Source organism: Astyanax mexicanus, chromosome 3, assembly GCF_023375975.1.
Source record: "Astyanax mexicanus isolate ESR-SI-001 chromosome 3, AstMex3_surface, whole genome shotgun sequence".
NCBI lineage: Eukaryota > Metazoa > Chordata > Actinopteri > Characiformes > Acestrorhamphidae > Astyanax > Astyanax mexicanus.
In genome coordinates, this window is record NC_064410.1 from 47,335,827 (window position 1) to 47,354,194 (window position 18,368).

Consider the following 18,368-nt stretch of genomic DNA (forward strand, 5'->3'; position numbering starts at 1 on the left):
ATGTGTACTGTGGACAACACGTATCTCAGCCTGGACAGAACCTGTCAGAAATGACAATAATTCCTGAAACCAAGCAAGGAAATATGGGCACTATTTTAACTATACATATTTTAAATATATATATTTTTAGTCAGTCATGTTTTAGACTGTCCATAACAACCTGTGCAGTATACCCAGGCATGTTTTGACAGCTGTGACTGTGGTACATTGATAGTAGGTTTATTTGCACTGGGACAGCCTGGGTTTGATTCATGTGTCTGAATGACGGGATGAGGGAAGTAATGACACATTACTGCATAGTGTTTCCACATGGCAAAAGGTATTGTCTTTTAATTCTGTTCCAAAGTACAATATCACAGATTATGTCTTGCGTGTAAATATATAGACATTTATCTGATCACATGCCATTCTGCTGAAGTCTGTAGTTCTTTTTTCTTTCTCTCCCTCACCCTCACACATATGGTAAGGTCTGGGTTTTGAGGGAAAAAAAAACAATCTCTGGGTATTGCAATTGCTTTATCATATACCACACAACCTAAAACTGAGATTCTTCAAAACGTTCAAAGGCAGTGGTCCCTTTCCTAAAAGTCAAAAACATTTTGAAGCACTTCTGTTTCTCTGTATACTTTATCTCTATAATTTATTATCCTCCTCTCACCCTGTTTTTTTTTTTTGGTCAGGACCCCACAGGACCACCACAGAGCAGCTATTATTTAGATGGCGAATCCTTTTCAGCACTAAAGTGACATTTAGAGTGTGGTGTTGTGTTATTGTGTGCTGGTATTAGTGCATCAGACACAGCAGTGCTGCTGGAGTTTTTAAACACCTAGGTATCACTGCCAGACTGAGAATAAACCAACAACCAGAAACATCTTGCCAATAAAATCCTGTGGGCAGCGTCCTGTGTGATGAAGGACTAGAAGATGACAGACACAAATTGAGCAGATGAGCTTCGGTCTCTGATTTTATATCAACAAGGCAGACTAACTAGGTAGGAATGCTTATAAAGTGGTCAGTAAGTGGAATAAGCATTTAAAAACTTCAGCAGCACTGCTGTGTCTGATACACTTGTACCAGCACAACACACACTAACATACTATAACGCAGTGCTGAAAATGACCCACCACCCAAATAATGCCTGTTCTGTGGTTCTTCGTCTTTTACATGAAATGCTTAAATGTAATTGTTGCCTTATGGTAACAGAACATGGAGAAGAAAGTTCAACCAGAAATTTACACAGCGGGAACAGAAAAATCTGATCTGATCACTTGCAAATAACAGTTTGGACAGTCATCTTACTAGATCTGATTGACAAACAGTCTGAACTTGGCCTGAGAGACTAAGAGAAGAGTTCTGTATGCAATGTACATGCATATTACAGTCTCTGCATAAACCAGTGTTTTGTTTTTAAAGCATTTTTTACATTTTCTTAACTGATTTTATTCACCAGTTGTGTCATTGTCAATTCCCATCCAATAGCTAGTTCCTACCCTAACATAACACATTATGCTACCAGTGTTGGACAGTTTAAGGCTTGCATGTATTTTTTGTAAGGCATGTGAAGCACCACTGCATCTTATTTCAAATGGCTAGACACCTAAACATGCTTGGAGGAGAACACTAACTGCCAAATCTGTCATGCAGTCACATTGTCTTGCATCTCTCTGAGTGTTGAGTGGAGAGAGAGAGAGAGAGAGAGAGGGAGAGGGAGAGATCATCTCACCCACCCACAGAGAACCAGGCTAAATGTGCAGTCTCTGACTCTCAGCCACACATGTATAGATTGCATTGCTATGAATAGAGTTTGAGATCTCACAAAAGGGCAGATGGTTAGATAACTACTTAGCATAGAGTACACACACTTCACATGCCACTGCTAAGAATGATGTATAAATGACTGCATCAGAGGTATTTTACTTTGCTATCAGCACTGTAGACATCTGTCCACTAACTGATAAGGTCTGAACAGGGCAGGGATATCTGATTTTGCTCTATTCTCATTCAACTCAGAGGCTAAAAAAACCCCCAGCTCAATTAAAGTGGGTCACAGCAGCTCATATCACGTCCACTGTCATTCTGAATCACTCTGTGATAGTCTGATGTGACTACCCACCAGGTTTCATTCCTTATGGTTGATTCTTTGTGTGTGTAAATAGCAAGTTCTTGAAAGGCTTTCATCAGCTTGGTGATGCATTATGTCACTGTCCGTGAATGCTTCCACATTCACGTACTTTCTGGCTGACAGACTGTGTAAGGCATGCAAGCTGCACCACTAAATTGCAATGTTGCGTTAGTCAACAAATCTATACTGAAAACGTTGTTTAGGAAATGCCTTCAGATCAGCCACAGATTTACTTTGAAAGCTCCCTCCTTGATGAGGCCTCCAGACAAGTTTCCACTCGAACCTTTGGCGCTGAAGCCCAACAGCTTCGCATTCAGGGGCCAATTCAGTAACGCTGGAATTGCTCATTCTCTCATCAGCCCCAGACCACACATCTTCACATGCCTTGAAGTCAGGCCATGCACCCAAAAGTGATGGGCTAGTACTGATCTTCAACATAAAGAATTTGTCTAATGTGAATATTCTACACAGCTCAGTGCCATCCCAAACACTCAATAACCCCCTGACCTGCGCAGCCTCACAAACCCATAAAACTACAGTATTTCAAAATGATAAACGATTACAGCCTTTCCAAGAGAAACACAAGACTTATGCAATTCCTCTCCTTGGACAAAATTCTTTGTGCTCAACAGCCGGGAAATTTTTTATTGATAGCATCTCACATCAGCTTTCTCTGCCAGGACAGTGGAGAAACTTACTTAACATACAGTACGTTCCTGTGAAGTAAATCTGCAAAAGAGTGACATCTAGTGGCAATTCTAGACACTGCTTGATGGCTTGGTGTCCCTCTGATGCAGGGGTGTCCAAGGGCTCCTGTGGATGCAGGTTATCATTCTAGCCTATTATAAGAAGAACATGTTAATAGTTGTTTGATTACTGACCGTGCAAAAAAAAATTAAGAGGGTTCAGGTGTGCTGCTGGTTGTTTAGAATTAAAAACTGCAGCTCCACTTACACTTTGCAGACACCCCTTCTCTAAAGAATACTAAAGGATATCTTGTTGTTTTCTACCAACAAATGCTATTTTTTTTTTACAATAAATACTGTATTTTTACAGAAACACATAATTACTCCGAAGAATATGAGATATGTAGGACTATAATAATAGTATTATATATAAGCATTATAAAGTATCTCCAGTGTTCTGGCAGAAAAGGATAATTTAAGATATCACCAATAAAAAACAAGCTATGCCAAATGTTAGAGGAGAAATTGTATACATTAATTTGATTTTTTTTATTTTTTATGTAGTAGATTAATATTAAAGACATCAAAACTGTGGAGAAACGGCTAAAAATTCATAGTAAATTAAAAAATGAATTTTGCACATGGAGGAACAGTTTTAAGAGAATAATGTGTCTGTTTCCAAAAGCTTATGGACCTTACAAGGTAGTACTGTGTGATTTACACACTGTAAATTAATATTGAATACTTTAAAACTAGGAAGGAACACTAAAAATAAAAACAGAAAAGTGTTTGGCCTTCACAATCACCCAACCTAACCCCGGTGTTCAGCACATTCCTCAACAGCAGACTAGATTAGATTTGATTAGATTAGATTAGATTAGATTAAATTAAGCTTTATTGTCTATGTGCCAGAAACTGGAATGCAGATAGCATCTAACTAAAAGTGCAAAATAGCAAACATATGTGCATAGGTGCAAAAGGACAGCATTAAGGCCACAACTAAGGGGCATACACTTCCTTAAGTCTCTGCTTTGGCCTAGGGACTGCTAAAAGTCACTGACTAGACAACCTAAGTGCCCTCACAATGAATTACAGCACAAATAGTTCAGAGATATTTTGTGGCCTGTGTATCAAAACCAACATTTAAACTGAATCCTAAAAGCAACATGCAACTAATGAAAAGGTATCAGTACATAAAAGCATTAATAAAATTTTCTTTCCTTACGATATAAATAATGAACTTTAAGCTGTGACATTTTCCATTCTTCCTTTACCCGCCGACAGATATTTTTCAAGAGCAAATATCATTGCTTATCCATAGAGAATAACAATGAGAATTCATTAGAGGTTTTATCCTCATTCTGGGGCAACCTTGTTAAAAACACTTAAGCATACACTGTTAAAAGAGCTGGCCAGGTCATTAACATCAGTACAAAGAGACTAAAACCTTTATTCAACTCAATATTCAACAGAAATGATGACTAAAAATAGTAGAATAAAGCTCAGAGCCGGCCCAGACCAATGTGATGTATAAGGCGAGATTATGGTTGGAGTCCCTTGAATCATCAATCATTGTGTTTAGCATTAAAGAGTAAAAAAGTATTACAGAAACAAGAGAAATTAAAATGATTACATAATTATGTACAAAATTCGGAACGATATATAAACATAATATTAATATATATATATACTATATTAATACTTTATTGCATTAACCTGCACAGTAATAAAATCTGTATAATAAATTATATAAATATAATTATAAAAGCTAATTATATTACCTATGACACATTATAGCCTGTAACATTCTAAAGACATACATACATACTACATACTGTATCAAAAGCAATTAATATGTATTAATAACTACAGGAATATCATTTTGATTGACTAATATAAGAAAGGCTAACATTTGTCCAGTTTCTTCAGGCAGATAGTGGAAGCTTTGTGCAGGCAGTGTGTTTAATTCTGAGGGGACGACAGATGTATGTTATGTTATTATACCTGAATGGTCTTTCCTAGTTTTATTAATGAATTTAGGGTAGGCGTTACAAATGATATAGAGATGATTGTTAGCTAGCAGTTATTTATTAAATGAATGAACAGTAGCTACTAATGTTGCATCTGACAGAATGACAGGATGGGCTTTTAAAAAAAAAATAGAATTAGTAGAAATACAGTTTACAATAAAAGTTTTTCATTTTTTTCTTGGTGACGCCCTGGCCTCCTATGGATGGACAGTGCCACTAGCATATGCCTATACTGCCTATGAGACAGGTTGGCTCTTATACTGCTATTCTAAAGATAACTATGCATTTGAGATATACAGTATCCAGCCTGGAGATCCAGTAGATGGAGCTAGACATTTAACCTGCCTGTGGCATCTGGCTCATCTGGATCATTTCATATCAAATCTCACATCTAATACATCAGAAACAAAAGCATGGGTCTGGCTGTTTCATAGCAGACAACAAAAGTGTGTTGACGAGCAAAAAATAATGGCATCAAAGAGCCTTGCGCTAATAATGTTTGACAGCAGCTGCATGAGTCGTGCTATTTTCTGACATCTGGGAGCGTGTGTTTCATGCGACAGATAAAGTGTTCCTCTGTGATTTGCAACAGCTGTCATTTTGAACTAGAGCTAGTTAGAAATTGTCACTATTCACAGCAATCATACAAACCATACACACACACACAGATACAAAGAGCTTGGGAGACTTCAAAGCTAATATAATCTCTTTAGCCTTTCCTTATTACCCAATATGACACAAAAATGTAGTCCTGTAGGGCTTTTAGACAAAAATCACATCATCTACCATCATATTTCTGATGTGCATTAGTTTAGACTGTTTAGTCTCTCTGTTCTCATGCTGTTACTGTAGCTGACCTCAGCTGGGCTGCCACACAGAAGACAACAGCATCCCAAACAGAACCAGCGGTCACTGATTTTAGTGGCTTAGTGACAGTTTTTGTCACAAGTGGTTTCTGTTCAGCCGTGTGACAGGATGGTGAGGAAGAAGCTGCTGTTGTGTCTGAGCCTTTAAGATGAGATGATTAATGACAAAGGGCCGGAGAAAGCCCAGGGCACAATCTGACGGATTATTATCTTTACTTTAGGAAAAAAATAGAGACTGTCACATAAACAATTCAGATTCTGACAACAGGACAGTGACTTCTTTCACTGCGGAAAAACTGCAGAACCAAGAAGACGTGGCTATGAAAACAAAGGGCAAACAAGACCAAATAAAGCAGCATACTATTTTTGCTGCTGATATATGGCATCTGATATATGGCAGTATAAAGATATTAAATATTACCATGTAAACAAAATACTATACATACTGTATATTTAATATTAACATATTGTTACGCCCAAATGTTTGGGGACATTATTTGTAATATAAAATAGAGATAAAATGATTATGTGAGACAACATTGATGTGTAACAAGCATGTACACTAACATTCCACATATCATGGGATAAAAATATGTTAGTATCATATCCCATGAAAGTTAAAGAACAATACACAAAATTGTTCCAGTCACAAATTTTGCTTTTCTAGACCATAGTCATACATAAGGAATACTTTTTATCTAAACTGCATGATTTGTCTGCATGAAACAAATAAAGACCTGGATGTGTTTTGAGTCTGTTAAGAGAGACAATTGTGGACATATTTACAGAGATTCATGACCATTTCAGTATTTGTTAGCCTAGCACATCCAGAAGCTTCAGATCTCAAACACCTTGGAGAGCCAACTAAATCTTGAGTAAATAATCCTATTAATTAAACCTTCACCAACTTGTTCTTTAAATTCATGAGCACATATCTGTCATTTGCTTTAGGCTGGAATATTTATATTATACAATCATTTCTTTAATGCCCTCAACAACGTAACACAAACATTAGCAACAAACTCGTGTTTGTGTAAGCTGATAATGGCTCTCTGCACTTGGTCACGTTTCTTGGGGGCATATCCACACTCGCTGTGGAGGTTAGAGGCTTGTGCAACAGGGTGTGAGGCCTTTTACAATGTGGTGTGATAAATGCTTGGTGTGTTCCAGCTCATTCGCTGTGCTTAAAAAAGCCCAGAGAGCTCCAACACTGTCAAGCACGCCAGCATCAGCCAGTGATCCGTTTCTGGGTTTATCTACTCTCATTCTGTCTCATGTAGCCACAGGATTTCTTCTGCCTCAGAAACAATAACCTAATTATCTCCACTGTTCAGACAGATGGGGTAGTTGGTACATATAATTACCAGCAATGACAGGTCAAATTCCATATTCAGAAAAAGAAAGAAAAAAATGAGAGAGAAAGAGAGAGAGAGAGAGAGAGAGAGAGAGGACACTATGAGCACATTGCAGTCATGTCATGTTTTCACACACTCCCTCCACTCAAGCTCGAGTGTCTTACTGTGAGAAGCAGGGAAAGTGCTAATGGGTGTGCAAATATTTAGCGTTTGTGAATGTGATTGACTGTGTGTGTGTGTGTGTGTGTGTGTGTGTGTGTGTGTGTGTGTGTGTGTAAGATTTAGGTGTTGACGGTTATATGGTGTTGGGAAAAGTAAAAAAACGAAATCTTGGCAACGTGCTACAGTTTCCATTCTGTCACCTGCTGCTGACACTGACCAAGTCCCAGTTCGACTGAATCAGGGTTTCTAAAGCTTAGTGGTTGTGAATCAAATTAAGAAGAGTCGATCTCTGCACCAAACCCATTTAATACTACTGGATGCTTCAGGACAGATGATTTATAGAGGCATTTGTACAGCAAAGAAATGCAATTCATCCATTGCTAAGAATGAACTGAACTTTAGGTCCTGTCTCTGATCTAATTTGAAAGATGTTTGCCTGTACTATTCTCAAATTTACTATATATCCAGAGGATGCAGTGAAATTGTGAAAAAAAAAAAATTGGGAAATTTAAGTATTAAGAAGAATGCATCTGTATTTTACGTATCTGCATTCATTCCACATTACACTAGGCACAGTATGGGAAATATTAAATAATATATAATAAATAATATATTAAATATTAATATTTACACAGTTCAGTCAGAATATTATGAACACCTCCTTGTTTTTACACTCACTGTCCATCTTATCGGCTTTACTTATTATACAGAAGCACTTTGTAGTTCTATAATCAAGGACTGTAGTTTTTCTGTTTCCCTGCACTATATTATCAGGACATCCACAGAGCAGGTATTATTTGGATGGTGGATCATTCTCAGCACTGCAGTCATGGTGGTGGTGTGTTAGTGTGTGTTTTTTAGCTTGTACAATGAATGGATCAGACACAGCAGTGCTGCTGGAGTTGTTAAACAATATAGTGTGACTGCTGGTGGATAGGAGGATGACCAACACAAGACCAACTGTGAAGCAAAAGATGAGCTTTTGTCTACGACTTTACATATACAAGTAAAGGGGGGTTAACAATGTATGCAGAGAAACATATAGACTACAGTCTGTAATTACAGAACTACAAGATGATCCTGTTTAATAATGGATCAGCTGGTCAGCTGAGATCTGAGATCCACCACTGGGGTTTTGTGTTATCTTTCTTGACAGAACACAAGCACTTATATCTTGACTCTTTTTTCAGGGACAGATTAACAAATGAGCCTCCCGAACATGTACCTATGGGCTCTGGCCACTAGAGGGCTCAAAATCAGCATAGACTTATAGACTATAGTTAATAATCATCACCAGGGAGCTAGAAGAATACAAGCTAATGCAAATGCAGTTCAGATAAAGCCTACACCTGTGCTTTTATATAAAAAGAAAATACTTAAAATGACAAATAGAAGTCAAGAAGCCATACTAATAATGAAAAAGTACATAGCTGTTATTCCAAACAACCTGCATCTCAATTGGAACTTTACAAAATGTACAAAGGAAGTAAATCATTACAAATGTGAGGGTGTCCAATTTATTTTCCAAATTCCATATTACTGTGTGTGTTGTCCTTCATTTTTGAGTTACTACATGTAAAATATGTCTACATGATCTAAGCTGGTCATCAGGAGAAAACATCATCTTAGAACTTGAGCAGAAATTTGTTAATTTAAGTTGGATGGACAGGCAGGTCAAATTTCACATTGTACTTGTTGCATAACTTAGTGAAGCTTGTTGGCCAATTTGTTAAAAATAAACATACTGGTCAACCACCAGCATCATGCTGGCAATGCTGGACAACCAGATTGGTCATAATGATCACGTTCTCAAACAAACTTAGACATGCACCTCAACAAGACTGGACACACTATTTAAATTGCCAGATCAGGCTGGTCATATTGATAGACTAGATATACCATCAAACTCAAACAAAAATATGCCCTATGTTGGTCAAGAGCTAAGCTAAGCAGTTAGAAATTAATAAGCAATTAAGTTTTAAACTTAATATATTTAGGGCATTCACTATCACATCACATACAAAATTCCCAAAGCATATTGCCCAACTATGCTTTTAGTCTACCTGACAACCGATCAGTAACTGTAAGCTGAAAAGGGAATTACACACCCTGGATCAGACTTTCCAGTTAAACGCATATCCCATAAATCTGTTCCCGGTTCTTCGGGGAAATGAATGTGCTTATACTACACTTTTTTCCGTATGCTAACTCCCGCTATTTATGAGCTTTACATTCTGCACACAGCTTCCCCTCCTGGAGCTGAGCAGCCAAGGGAAACTCAAGGAGGGCAAAACATCATCAGCATTTCTTTAAAAAATGAACAATCTGTTGGAAACACATTCTACTTACCCTCTATATATTTAAATTGCAAGATCCATGTGCAAAAAAATGAGGTCCCTGCTGTGCATGGCAGCTGTAAAAGTCAAATAAAAGCACAAACTCATCAGCAAAGTAGGAGGAAACTTCACTGAAAAAGATAAGTAACAAAATAAATACATCAAGTATTAACAGCAAATGAACACAGTCAGCATTAAAATTGTAAATGCGGGTGATTTCTCTGGAAAGCACCCTGGGTGGGATGTAGTAAGATCCTCAGTCATAAAGCCTTTATGGTCAGATCGGATTTCTTTTGGTCGGCTGGAGTGCGCCTTAAACACAATTGGAGGAAATATCTGATATTAATGTGAGCAGTCTAAGCAGAGCGGTAAACCTCAGTGCTTGTGCTGGACTGAAACCAACCGCACTCAGGTCCCGCCAGTCTGGTGTGGCTCCACGGCTGAGTTTACTTGGCCACGGCTTCAGTCGACCTGATCAGGGGAAGTGTTCACATGTCACCTGATACTCATGACTCATGAAACTCACACCCCCCGAGTAGTATGTTTTACTGTGGGAACACAGAGACTACGCTGTGGAAAAATGTCACTTGTCGCAAGATAGTTGTCTCTGGTCAGCAGTCTTTCCTGCATTGTGGAGATTATCAGCTTTACCAGGTGAACACTAAAAACATATTATGGAGCAGATAATGCTCACACAGGATGTCGCACACCCAGAACCTCATTAACACTAAAACACGTAATAAAAACTACTGGAAGGCTTTTTCAATTAATACAGTGCCTTTGAGTAAGAAGTAAAAAGCAACATGTGTAACAGAAGAGTAGTATGTAAACATTTTAAGAAGCGTTATTACAGGGGATGGCTTGGAAACACCGATATCTGTATAAGCTTTTATAAGGTCAGGCTGAACACTGGTCACCTTGCTCATGGCAAGTCAATGTGAATGATCGTTGTTCGAGCGAGGCCATAACATTATATTTCTGAAATTGTGTGGATATTTAACATTTCTCAAACTACCGTGTCAGGTGTATACCGGAAATATATCATAGACAGCATTAACATCCATAGTAGACAGCAGACTGCGTGGTAATGATTGTGACTTGCAGCGTCTGGTTAGCCCCCAATTTGGGAACCACTGGTGTAGAATATAATATAATGTAAACTCTGCATGAAGTCTCTGTTGGGCCATGTCCAACATATCAATGCTTAAATGAAAATTATTTAGAATTGAAAACAATTAACCATGGTGGTGCTTAAGCCCTGGCTTTTCACCAGCCACCAAAATATGTATGGTAGGCGAATTAGCTATACTAAATTATCCCTTAGGTGTGAGTGCGTGAGTTAATGGCTGTGTGTAGTACCCTTCAATGGACTTGTGGCTTGTCCAGGAGATATTACAGTCTTGCACCTCATGATGTCGGCTTGGATCCAAACCCACCGCTACCTTGACCAAGAAGAAGCAAATAAAAATTAAATGTTAAAAAATATTAACAAATTAGGATAATTCAAGACAATGTTAAAAAAATATGTATAATAATATAAATAAACATATTAAGTAAACTGTGCTGCATAAATAAAGCTAAAGCATTAATATTAATCCGAAGTACAACTAGGTCTATCACGATAACATTTTTTGTGGACATTATATGGACCCAAAATGATTGCGATAAACAATATAATTGTCATTTTAGATTTAAACAATATCACTGACATAATGATAATAAGATTGCGTAACAAAACAACTATACACTTTTAAATTGTAATTAATCACAGATTGTGAAATATACAATTTTCTTATCCTACTGCAGTCCACAATCATTGGTCTGGTGTTGCATGACTGGCTAAAATACTGTTTGGTGATATGTATGTGCCCTATCATATCAGTAAAATTTTGTAAATGATTTAAAGAAAACAATATTGTAAGTAGTAAAGTGACTTGAAACAGTCTTTTTTTTGTATTTACTGGAAAGCTTTAATGGTTCATTTTGTATAACGTTACATGCATTAAATGTTGTTCTTCTTATTATAATTATTATATTATGTGTAAACCCAGAATGTAGGTGAGTTAGCGTTGTTTATAAAATAGACAAAAGTTTACTGATTTATTAGTGTTTCTACTGAATGTTTGAACGTATTGTCCCTTAACCGAAATAAGTTTTATTATATTTTATAACATGTATTGGTCGAAGTGGCATAAATTAATTAATTTATTAATAATACATTTAAACACTGTAACGTTATTGTAGGGCCAGATTGCTCACCGTTGATTTGAAAAAAAAAAAAAAACTTTTTTGGTAACTTCTCTGTCCAGTCACCTTACCATACCTTATAATTTAGCTTTAGAGTTAATTTTAAAAAAACATTATTTTATAACGTGTAGCTAAACAAACTATAAGTGTTAAGCTAGCAGACCTCTTACTGTGCTTACTGTGAACTGTTAGCCGTGCCCTCCCACTACCACCACACACACACACACACACACACACACGCAAACGCAAACTAACTAGAATGTGTGTGTGTGTGTGTGTGTGTGTGTGTTACAGTCTGTCCCGTACAGCCTGCCCAGTCTCTGGCTCGCCCGCGCGCCTGCTTCAGAGCTGTAGCCGCTGTAGTTGGGTAAACTCCATGGCTGAAGGCAGTCAGTCAGCCGGGGGGAGACGGCGGCTCTGAATACCCGCGGATTAAACACGCGCTGTGGGCTACTCCGGAGGGAATTACGGGAATTATTACTCGGCGGAACCGAAAGCTGGGGAGGGAGGAGTGTTGTTTCTATTTTAGCGAGAAACAAAGAACAAACCCGCTCTGTTTTAGTGAATCTTCTTCTTCCTCCAGTCAGGTAACGAACCACAACAAACTCACTCGGCGGCGCGGTTTCCATTAGCAGGAGAAACACGCTGAGAGAGAGAGAGAGAGAGAGCTGGGCGGGAATGGCTTCGTCTCCCTGTAGCAGCAGCAACAGTGGTGGCAGTAACTTTGACTGCGGACTTGAAATCAAAACTCGGTCTGTGGAGCAAACACTCATCCCGCTGGTGTCTCAGGTGAGTCTCCTAAAGCCTCGGGAAACTTGCCCCGTACTTCTTCTTCTTCTCCGGCTGTGTGGGAACATGTTGGTCGCTAGGCAGCAGCTCCAGCCCGCTCTCAGCGGGGCTGCCTGCCTACACAACTACCTAACTACCTAAACTACCTAACTAGCTAGCCTTACTGTGTGATATAAACATGAAAAAGGGGCAGAAAATGTGAGGAATTTTCCATAATTACCCAGCGCTGTCAGTTAACCTAGCTCTTATATTTATGTTTTGGGAGTGTTTTGAGTTTATAAAACGTGGTGAAAGGAGAACATCCTTCTGGAAAGTAAGTAACTATGTATATTTATGGTTTTGATAACAGCCTAACCTATCAAACAACTAAATTCCCATTTAATTAATAAGTATCTCATTGAGTAGCTACACCTCTGGAAAAATAAGAGCCCACTTAAAATGTTTTTCTTTGGGTTTCTTTGATTTTACCAATTGAATCCCTCTGGAATATAGTTAAGAGGACCAACAAACTGTTAGAATTTCTGCACCAGGAGTGTCATAAAATGATCAAAAACAGTGTACGACTGGTGGAGGAGAACACACCAAGATGAATGAAAAGTGTAAATAAATACCAGGGTTATTCCACCAAATATTGATTTCTTAACTCTTAAAACTTTATACATATGAACTTGTTTTCTTTGCATTATTTGCAATGTTTTTATTTGGAATTTGGGAGAAATGTTGTCAGTGGTTTATAAAATAAAACATCAATGTTATTTTACTTAAACATATACCTATAAGTAGCAAAATCAGAGAAAATGATACAGAAACTAAAGTGTTTTTTTTAACTTTTTTTTCCAGAGCTGTATATATAACTAACTAGCTTGCTAGTAGTTTGTTGAAACTCAGATACCTGCTGGTGTTAAGGTGTATCAGACCTTAATTCATAATATTTTAAAGGGCTAGCCCTGCTTCTGGTTTTTATTTTTGACTCAGTAAACCTCAGCAAACTTAACATATCTTAATCTAACTAATTGTGTTTGTGTGTTTGTGTTTTACTGTGCTCTACTGTGAGACTTCTCATCCAGCAGTAGAAACCTGCAAGGTGTTTTTAGTAGCGGTGTTTGATTAACCCTCCTTATTGTTTAGGAACAGCAATGGTGTTCCTGGGTCAATTTGGCCCAGTGCATGTTTAATTATCCGAAAGAATAAATAATAAGAAAAAATGTGTCAGTTTGACCCGTAACATAACAGGAGGGTTAAAAAAATAATAATAATCACAGTAGAAATCGGTAGTTATTAATCACCATTATTCACACTTTTTCTTACTTAAGACTAAGCTTTCCATAATTGTGTAAATGTAAATAATCAGTGCCATGCACATATAGATTTATATTATTGGTGCCAATCCCTTAATCCCTGTAACTAAATCATGGATAAAATGGTGATTACATTACATGTAAATGCTGGTATTTAAACTACTTTTGGGAAGGGGACAATAATGTATTAAAGTATTATAATATATCAGGGTAGTTTTGATGCTTTTTAAAATGGAAATCTCAGTTACTGAGTTTAATTATAATATTAAAAACAGTGTGTGTTTGTGTGTTTCATGGTGGAAATCGGCAGAAAAGTGAATAAATAGATTACATGAATATAAATCATCCCTATATCAGTATAGATCATGTTCCACCTAATCATTTTATTATCAGTCAAATATTGAATTGAGTGTGTGTTTTAAAGCAAGAAAGCACCAAAATGTGTAGAGCAGTAGGCCTCCAGCCCTAGGGTTGAGAAACAATGGGTTGAAAGACCTGTAAACCCTGTATACCCATTTTTTTAAACTGTTGACATAAATGCTAGTTTATGTACACAACTGTTGTATTACATTATACATGATCAGGCTGTTTTTACTTTTTGCTTTTTTTTTTTAAGTCGAACTGAATTACACATGTATGTGCACACTTTTTGTGGTTAAATTGTAGTTTTGTATTTGCCTTTTCATTTAAAAGCTGAACAAATATTCATTTAGGCTATTTTATGCATGCAGTTATAAAAAAAAACTTGTTTAATTTTGGTTTTGCCCCCAAAAATCTAATATTAACATTATATTAAATCATTTTATTTAAAAGACTGTGCCTAATTGAAACAATAATCTGGACTGGAACACTTCACCTTGTGTGTTAAATCCACCTTGTGTGTTAAATTAAGAGGCAAGGCTGCATTTCTACCAGTGCTGAACAATATGCTGTAACTTAACCCTGCTAAAAAATAATATTTAACATTTAAGGCTGCTGGCACACTGTATCTTAAACACTGTGACTGGTGAGCTGTGGGTCACCATAAAGATCATGACCACCATTGATGGTAATGAGGCTGAAAGGTCAGTGATAGGAGACTCGCTTATGGTCTATTCAGTGTCCCCCTGAGAGATGCAGGACCCTTTCAGTGTCTCATAGGGTTCGCACAATAGGTGGCCCAAGGCATCCCAGTGATAACCCTCCCCCTTTCTCCTGGTCTGTTTCATTGAGCTTATTTCCATTGAAGGCCTTCAATGTTGAGAGCTAAAAATATGCACAGACCAACCGCCTTTTATTTAAACCACCTGATTGTTTCTACACTCACTTTCCATTTTATCAGCTCCACTGAGCATATAGAAGCAAGTTGTAGACTGTAGTCCTTCTATGTTTCTGCATACTTTATTATACTCCTTTTACTCTTATTATCCTTCTTTTACTCTCAGGACCACCACAGAGTCGCTCTTATTTGGGTGGTGGCTCATTATCAGCACTGCAGTGACACTGACATAGTGGTGTGTGCTGCTGGTACTTTATACATAGCAGTGCTGCTAGAGTTTTTAAACAGTGTCAACTTACTGACCACTCTATTAAACACACCTACCTAGATAAATCACTTTTGTAGATAAAGTAAAGTCAGAGACAGGAGTTCACCTGTTGATGCACAGTTTGTGTTGGTCATCCTGTATTCCTTAATCAGTGATCACAGGACGTCGTCCACAGGACTCTATTTGCTGGATATTTCTGGTTGTTGGAGTATTCTCAGTCCAACAGTGATACTTAGGTGTTTGAGAACTCCAGCAGCACTGCTGTGCCTGATCTACCTGTAACAGCACAACAGACACTACTAACACACCACCACCATGCCTGTGTCACTGCAGTGCTGAGAATAATGACCCAGCATTCAAATAAGGCCTGCTCTGTGGTTGTCCTGTGGGTCCTGATGATTGAAGAACAGGGTGAAAATTGGGTTTGTAAGTATGAAAAGAAAAAGATGGAGTACAGTTTGTATTTATATACCTACAAGGTGCTCCTGTAAGATAAGTGGAGCTGATAAGATGCAAAGTGAGTGTAGAAACAGGGAGATGAGTGCTTGGTATTTATAAACCATTAAAAAAGAATGATGGAGTATAAAGAGGTAAGCCTGATGCTGATTAAGAGATCATCTTTATGCTGATTCCTTCTGAATCTGTGTGTATATAGTGTTGCACAGAAGCCCTCAAAACCTCTACATTTCAACAGTAGTAAACAGAAGTTGAGGCAGCTTGGAGGCAAACAGAACTGACGTAGCTGTTTGTTTGTGTATGCTTTTTGTGAAACACTGCTCTTGGGTTAAAAGTGCATGTGCTGAATGACAAATACCCAGCGCTGAGCAAAAGAATTGTTTTTCTTTTCTTCATAATTGATGTTTTCTTCAGCCAGTGGCTTTGCGCCTGAAAACCGCCCTGCAGCAAATATCCGTCAACAGTAGTGATTTCATCCCTGGCAGTGAACATATTGGAGTAAATAATGTGTGCAAATGCAAGTGTGAGTGTGAGAGGTCAGCGGAGGGTTGTGGGAGGGAGTTGGGCTGATTTACAGGGAGGAAATGAAGTGAGAAAAGGCACTATTAAGAGTGTTTTTTGACTTGAAGGGAGGGCTGTGGGGCTGCACATCTATGTGATCTTTTGTGTGATCATGTGATCACTCCCACAGCTGTGTAATAACTGTCTTTAGACTCCAAGACCTCAGAGAACCTTTCTACCTGCATGTCTGCTTAGGTGACACATCTGTGCTAGACTGTGGCTGTATAGGGAAAAAAATATGAAGGCCTTTGTGGTTTAGATACCAAATTTCATGACCTAGGAAATTTTATTCTGTCAATTTTTGAACATATTGATTCATAAGGGACACTCTGATCTAGTTGTTCTGGACCACAATCTAATCTGATAACCTTCATTTTGGGTATGATGTATACAGCTGGACAATATGGCCAAAAGTTTTAACACAATATATTTTTGTTATATTACTTACAATATAATTTTGGGCAATACATGATTCTGAAAAAGCCACCACCCGTGGTGTATGCAATCAAGCACTGATGTTGGCAGGTGTTTTGCCCTTTCTGTAATGAACTTAATCAGTGACAGATGATGTAGAATGTTCTTATGTGTTAGAATGCTAGGCTAATTTTTGATAGTTTCTTGTAGGAAAGCCTTAAGGAAACACATCCAGCATGTCCATACATGCGCAATGACATCACTCTGGTGTGTGAATGAAGAGCAGAAATATATTAGTGTGAGGTCTAGGAGTCCCATGTGGACACGTGGGACTATATATATACAGGTGTCAACCAATACAATTTTATTGTGTTACAGAATAAAAGTGATGTCAGCTGTTAAATCATAATCAGATCATGTCAAAATAAAAGTCAGTAATTCAAATGAATAAACAGAATATGTCAAAAAGGTCACTAATTTGAAGCTAACAGACAGGCAATGAAACAGACCATGTCAAAATAAGAGTCAGCTTTAAATAGATGTTATATTAAAATATGCCTGGATGGTCCTGACCCTGACCAAAAAGAAAATTTTAATCTGGTCATCAGCATCTCTAAATGTATACGGTAGGTGCATCTGAAAACAGATAATGGCAGAAAGAGCAGTTTATTAAGTAGGTCTACCTAATAAACTGGCAGCCCTTTGTAGTTCGCTGTGTATGAAATATATTAGATAACTTATTAAAATAACAAATTTCCCAAACCCAACACTACTACAACCGCATGATAAAACTAACTAGACCTGGCTGATGTGTTAATAATTGTACATCATTGTGGGGTGTGATCTTGTAACTTGAGTCAGGATAGTACTTATAAAAATTCTGCAGAGGCTTTGATGTGATCAGTCAGATTTTGAATGCCTATGACAAGAACGGCTTGTTATTACATATTTGTGCTGGCTCTGTCTTTTTTTCTGCCAGGCTAAGCACCGTTTTCCTGAAAAGATTTGCAGCTATAATTGGGCTGAATATCCTTTCTCTGTCTCACTTTGTTATGTTGAGTCCTTATGATTTTGTTCGTTTTGTGCCATCAATTGATTAATTAGGGTTGTAAAAGTGGGGAAGTTGTGTGTGTGTGTGTGTGAGTGTGTGTGTGAGTGTGTGTGTGAGTGTGTGTGTGAGTGTGTGTGTGAGTGTGTGTGTGAGTGTGTGTGTGAGTGTGTGTGTGAGTGTGTGTGTGAGTGTGTGTGTGAGTGTGTGAGTGTGTGAGTGTGTGTGTGTGTGAGTGTGTGTGTGAGTGTGTGTGTGAGTGTGTGTGTGTGTGAGTGTGTGAGTGTGTGTGTGAGTGTGTGTGTGAGTGTGTGTGTGAGTGTGTGTGTGTGTGAGTGTGTGTGTGAGTGTTTGTTTGTTTGTTTGTTTGTTTGTTTGTGTTTGTGTGTGAGTGTTCACTTAAGTGCAGAGTCTGCCATATCATATACTATACCATATCATTATTCATGCATAGTCTTGGCTGTCCAGAAAG

General features: G+C 37.9%; 1 protein-coding gene across 3 annotated transcripts in view; it reads left to right on the forward strand.

Annotated features, from left to right (window-relative positions):
* The first annotated feature begins 12,062 nt into the window (after nt 1-12,062).
* Nucleotides 12,063-18,368, forward strand: part of ctnnal1 (catenin (cadherin-associated protein), alpha-like 1) — a 72,052-nt gene continuing 65,746 nt past the window's right edge. The window contains exon 1 of one of the 3 annotated variants that reach the window (XM_049475402.1): nt 12,063-12,593. In XM_049475402.1, the coding sequence (XP_049331359.1) occupies nt 12,483-12,593 (111 nt within the window). In that variant the 5' untranslated portion in view covers nt 12,063-12,482. Of the gene's footprint in view, nt 12,594-12,735; nt 12,907-18,368 lie in introns of those variants that run through there. The other 2 variants (XM_022683214.2, XM_022683215.2) reach the window with 2 other exon arrangements.